We start from the raw sequence: 6,130 nt of genomic DNA, 5'->3' as shown, positions 1-6,130 counted from the left end.
TTGAAAAAATCCCCTTAACCGGCTACCCTCTGGATCTCCACAGACTTTGCCTTTCAGACAGTGCTACATATTTGCAATACAACCTCTTCGCCGTGCCACCAACCAGGAACTGAACCCGTGCTCTGCTGCACGGGGCGTACATGGCAGTAAATCGTCTGAGCACTGGGACAAGTGGGGTCTGTGCTCTGTGCCAGGCACTGGGCACAGCTGCGGGCACCGCTGTGCGACCCTTGGCACACCTGGCTGGAGGCACCTGCCCGTGTCCAGACCGCAGCCGAGCTGCAGCCCCGCTCGCGTTTGTCCTTCCTCGGCCGACCTGCCTACATGCGCTGCAATGGCACTTGAAAAACTCGTTTGTCGAGTTAAGGTCGCTGCCGAGCGGGACCGCGCCGGCGGGCGTGCGGAGCTGTGCCCGCTCCTTGCCGCCCTCCCGGCCGGGGGCACTGAGGGGAGCAGGAGGGGGAGGAAGGGGGGCGAAATCAGCGGCACCAGGCGGGAGGGACCGGGGAGCGCACCCGCCGAGGGAGCAGCGCGCAGGGAGGCGGTGGGGAGCGCAGGGAGGCGGGCGCAGCGTGCCGGAGGGAGGAGCGGGCGGCCGGGCGCAGCCAATTCGGGGGACTCGTCCATTTTTCGGCGTGAGTCAGGCACGTCGGTGGGGTGATGCTGCGGCGCCGGGCAAGGGCCGGGCCAGCCGCGGGGAGCGGCCCGCCCGCTCGGGCCCGGAGCCTCGGCCGTGCCCGCGCTGCCGCTGAGCGCAGCGGCGCTTCCTCCTTCCCGTCCCTCGCCGGGGCCGGCGCCATGGCCGGGGGCGCCAGGCCTGCCGCTCCCTGACACCCGCCCGCGGTGCGGGGCCGCGCACGGACAGCGGGGCGGGCTGAGGGGCTGGACACGGCGCTGGCCGCGGGAAGGGCAGCTCCGAAGGGAGGAAAGGGCGAGCGCTGGGCGGCAGAGCCGGGCGGGGAGAGGAGGGGTCCCGGGGTCTGGAGCTGGCAGCTGCGGCCTCTGCCTCCCCTCAGGAGAGCGGGACGGCTCCGGGCAGCGGAAGGCGAGGGAAGGACTGCCCGTGCCCCGGGCGGGGCTGCCCGCTCCTCACGGAGCCCGGCCAGGGAGGGCTGCAGGGAGCGGCTCGGCGTTTCGTGCTTCGTCAGCCCGGCAGTGTTTTGGCTTTGGTTCCGTCGTGCTCCTACCTGTTCCTGGAGAAGAGGTCCCCGCCATGTCTCGCTACAGCCTCCACAACCTCCTGGACTGGATGTACGGCGGGGTGGACCCCAGCTTTGCCGGCAATGGAGGGCCGGAATGCGCCGCCTTTCTCTCCGGGCAGCAGCGCTTGCTGGAGAGTTTGGTCTTCCTCAGTGTGGGCACCGTGGAGATCCTGGTGTCCCTGTGGAAGCTCAGGCAGCAGCATGCCCAGGAGCTGGAGAATCTGCTGCAGCAGCCCCGGGCTAAGCAGGAGAGCCTGGGCAAGAACGTGCTGCTGGTGCTGCTCTGCCTCATCTTTGGGCTGGAGGTGGGCTTCAAGTTTGCCACCAGGACTGTCATTTACCTCCTGAATCCCTGCCACGTGGTCACCATGATGCAGGTAAGGTTTGTGCAGGGCCACCTGGAAGTTTGCTTTTTGGTGTACTTGCAAAACAGTATTTTTTTTTCCCCCATAGTTGTTTTGTAGACCCAAAGTGCCTAGCAAAAATACAAATGCCAAGAATGGTATAAATATTTTAAAACATAGGTTTTGATTCAACATATTTCTATCAAAATCTATCAAAAAACCCAAGTCAGATGAAAAGGTGGAATTGGAGCTATGACTAATGTCCAGATCTCTGGTTGAAAGTGTAGATAATTAAGGCTTTCTCATCACTTGCCTTCACCTGAAGGCTTCAAGAACAGAAGGTGCTGTTTTCACTGACTGCAGTGCTAAAATTTGCGCCAAATCTAATGAAAACAAGATTAAATGCAAAACCAGCTATATAATTTATGTGCAGTTTTTCAAGCAAGTGCCTCCTAGGGGTGTAATTGTATTTTATGAAGGTGTTGGAGAAACAAATTACTCATTGTGCAGATACTGTTGGTTTATCTTTCTAATTTTAGAGGCTGCATAGTAAAGAAAAGGGTGTTACCTGTTTCTCATATGTGGGGTGAACAAACTGATGTGGCCTAATATGTGTGGATAAACCATTTCCTTTTATAACTTGTGGCACGGTTGTTGATGTGTAATAATGTGCAGTTTGTGTAGATTTCAAAATACTGGATACACAGACAAACTTACTGAAGTGGGCTATCTAAAGCTTCTAAGCTGTGTTTGTTAATAGTTCTGTGCATGTAATTAACTATCAGTTTCACTGAGCTTGTTAAGGAGTGTTGGAGATGTCAAACATATTATTATTTTGCTAATTTTATACCCTCAACACTGAATTGCTTAAAAAATTCAAGGTCAAGAGTTAAGCGAAGAATGTCAAAAAGGCTTTCATAAAAGTTGCCATGATAGCAATGTCTGTCTAAGATAATAAGAGATGAAAATCAGATCAGTGCCATTCTGGGTCTCCTACTGCAGTATGTGAGGTGATCTGGGCTGAATCAGATCTAGCCAGTTGTTGGATTCACACCTGGAGAGCATTTCCTAAAAGGCAGGGAAACATCTTTTCTGGTTGCTCCAGCAGTTTGAGAGATGGGTTTTATTTCAAGGACAGGGGAAAAACAAGCAATATTCAAGATACAGTAATATTCAAGACCTTTACAGCAATGAATTTACAGTTCCAGAAATAATTAGTAGGTTATGTAAATTTCTAGGCTGTGATGCAGTGTTTGCTCAGTAATTGACAGGACACTTCCTTCCTGTGAAGTGATAAGGATTGTTGTGAAATCAGTGAGTCAGTATTGGGGTGAAGGTATGCAAGGACTATGGAGCAATAACTAAAATAAAATAATACAGCCACATTCCCTTTCTAGGCAGTGTTCAATGATAACTGGGAAATGTTCCTATTAATTCCCTGGAAAAGAGGTGAGGATATAATAACAGGATTTGAGGGTCTGGTTGTCTTTATGTTATGATGTTAATGTAAGTATTCAGCTGAATGCTTACACAGACCTGGGACAGCTTGTTCTGTTCACCTTTCAATGGTGCCTCCTGGAAGGGAGATGGAGTCTGTTCAGAGTTAAGCTCTGTAGGTAGGCATTGCCATTTCTGAACCTCTTTTTGACTAATTGTGATGAAGTTTTGAAAAGAATCCTGGCTAATTACTCACTAGAAATGGTGTTCCAGCATTTGTGAAATTGAGAAGGTGAGCATATTGGCAAAATGTGGAAGTCATGCCCCATCATCCTCAAAAAGATGTATTAGAAATAGGCCTAGGCTTAATATAGAGAAAGCAAATAATGGCAGAACCAATGGCTTTCAGCAGACAAAGAGAGTCAGACCAAAGACAGTCAATGACCTCCACCAGCAGACAAGTATTACATAGTTGGAAAACATTGTTTTCCTAGCCTGAATTTGCTGAGGGCATCAGATTTGTAAGATGAAATATATGAAAATATAATTTGTCCTTCACTTCTCTAATAGAAGATGTCCCCCTGCAGGGAGGATGGCTGGTGAAGGAGATGAAGAACACTGCCCCACCTGGTTTTAACAGCTGGTAACAGGATACATACTTTTTATTCCATCTTACATTGTAAACTAAGATGTTACTTTTCAGCCAAAAGCCTTCATGTAGCAGTTCTATGTTTCACATTTAGTGAAGGAGTAGTTGGAATTTATACCAAAAACTTGTTCTCCATTATTTGTTCCTGTACCCCCAGTTTGTAATTTGACACACGGAATTTGCAACCTGCTATTCACAATCAAGGTAACTTAAAGCAATTGGGCAAACACAGGTGGCTCTTGATGTCCTGAAGACACCAGCTGGAGTTAACAGGCAATTATGATAAAGTGTAGACAGGAGCCAGGGCTAAAATTAGTCTGTATTGCAACAGAGAAACTTGTAACCAAAAAAAGAAAAAAAGTAAGGAAAAAGCCATCTAAAGCAGAGGTTGGAGGTAACACTGGCAGGGTGAATTAGTCTCTAAAGGTCCTTTCCAACCTTGGTTATGTGATTATTATAATGTTTTTCTTTTTAAAAGGATCTTCAGTTTTAAACACTGAAGGTTATGACTGACCAGTCTGTAGAAATTAAAATGGCATGTGTATAATTTTATTGAAACCTTAAAGAAGTGGCAGAAACATGACTAGTCTAATCCTAAAATGATAGGTACAGCCAGTTGTTCTTGTAAACTGTTGTGGATTTTGCACTTGACTTTGGTATGTCTAGGCCCTCTTCCAGAATAGTCTCTTGATACCAATATTAAAATAAATTTTATAATTCTATTTTATTCTAGGAAGAGTTTTGCAAGAATAGTTTTTCAGTGGTAAATTTCAGCTGGTCAGTTATTGTAATTCTCTTCCAGTTCTTCGTGGAATGATTCCACTTCAGCCAGTTAAGGACTGACATTTGTTTGGAATAAAGCAAAGTGTGTTTGTAGGAAACATCTGTTTTGCTGGGTTATTGCTTTGGTGATCTTTTTAGGCAAAGAAAAGTAAATGTAAAAGGGAAGCAATAGGTGGAAAGAAGGATAGGTTTCACCTAGTGATTTTGGTCTGATGGTTGCATAAATAAAGTGAGTGCTAAGTGCATCTGCAGCTCAGTAAATACTAAATTCTGTGTTCATTATTTCCAGTTCTGGCTTCTTGAGAGACCTGGATCCTTTCTGTCCTCTGCAAAAGAGGTTACTGTTTTTTGAAACAATGGGCTGTTTTCAGGACTTACATAATAAACATAGCTTGACTGAATTCTGCATTATTTGGGAATATGTACCAAAATATATCTAATTAATTGCTTACTCCCTTTTTTCCCCCCTTAATTTGCGTACATGGTTCCTGTATGCTTTGTAGTATTTGGAAGAATCAGTTAAATTGTGTATGTTTTTTTATATTCTGGCTCTTAAAACCTTGAATTAAAATTAAAGGGGCAAAACTTCTTATGAAAATATATACATTTTTCAAAATGTAAGTCTATGAACATAAGTCTTCCTTTTTACAGCTGCAAGTTAACTTGTGATGTTTTTCCTTACAGCTGATGGCTAGAGAGGAAATTCATGCTGGTGTGTGGTGAAAAAGGGCAGATGAAGAATTAAAGCACAGACAGCACCAGTGTTTCTTGTTGGCAAGCCTCATTTCTTGCCAAGGAGTGCATTTTCCTTCCAGGATGATGATAGCAGCCTCAGGGACACAGATAGGGAGTGACACTCAGGAGACAATCCATCAGTTCCTTTATGCCCAGTCTGCAGTGCTCCAGAACCATTGGTCTGACCTTGCTGGGATAGCTTAATCTGCCCCTGGTTCCCAGAACTGACAGGTTCTCTTCTTAATTGTTGCTTTTGTCTTAATTTGTTTTGTTTTATTTTTAAACAATGATTTTATTGTGTTTAAAAAACACAATCAACTGGAGTTAGAGGCCTTTACTGATACTGCAATTATTGTAATAATTACACTTAGGACTGAGGAAAAGCTTTTCTGTGATAGCTTTAACACTGTTTATACTTTGTTTCACCATTGTGTTTACTTTTAGTGAATCCCAGCATATAGCAAGAAATGGGAAAATATTATTATGAGGCAAAGCATTATTTCTTAGTCAGAAATAAGAGCAATTTTTTGTTGACTATGAAGAGGATAGCAAGTGTGTCCTAAGGCTGTGATTCAGTTTTCTTTGTTTGAAGTGATTATGGACCAGCCTTTTTAATTTAAACAAGATTTGGCCAGTGATGCTTTATCCTAAGCTTTAGTCCAGGTGACAGGGACCACAGGGACACGTCATGGTGCTGGTGAATGTTCTGTTCAGGAACTGGAGTCTAAAGCTCTAAGTTAAGCCTTTGTTTTGAAGTTGCTAGAATTTGGAAATACCGATGTGCTTCAGGCTGTAATGCATTCTTAGATAATTCTCTCCTTTATTCTGAATTTTTCCTTCATTCTTAGGAGAAAAGAACATAAAAAGTGGGGAGTTGCCAATGGGCATCTTGCTCTCTAAGCAGGAGTAGGAACTGCGTGATCGGAAAGTGTGGATGAACAAGCTTAGCTTTCTCTGACCCCAAATATTTACACTGAGTG

At 45.5% G+C, this 6,130-nt stretch overlaps 1 protein-coding gene across 2 annotated transcripts in view; it reads left to right on the top strand.

Annotated features, from left to right (window-relative positions):
- The first annotated feature begins 971 nt into the window (after positions 1-971).
- TMEM164 (transmembrane protein 164) overlaps positions 972-6,130 on the top strand; it is a 34,150-nt gene continuing 28,991 nt past the window's right edge. The window contains exon 1 of one of the 2 annotated variants that reach the window (XM_039717505.1): positions 972-1,579. In XM_039717505.1, coding sequence (XP_039573439.1) covers positions 1,214-1,579 — 366 coding nt within the window. In that variant the 5' untranslated portion in view covers positions 972-1,213. The remainder of the gene's footprint in view (positions 1,580-6,130) is intronic. The other variant, XM_039717504.1, reaches the window with a different exon arrangement.

The sequence above is a fragment of the Passer montanus genome, unplaced genomic scaffold, assembly GCF_014805655.1.
Source record: "Passer montanus isolate IOZ18808 unplaced genomic scaffold, ASM1480565v1 scaffold38, whole genome shotgun sequence".
Taxonomy (NCBI): Eukaryota; Metazoa; Chordata; class Aves; order Passeriformes; family Passeridae; genus Passer; species Passer montanus.
The sequence above is the reverse complement of the archived record's forward strand: the minus strand, read 5'-3'. Positions and strand labels throughout refer to the sequence as shown.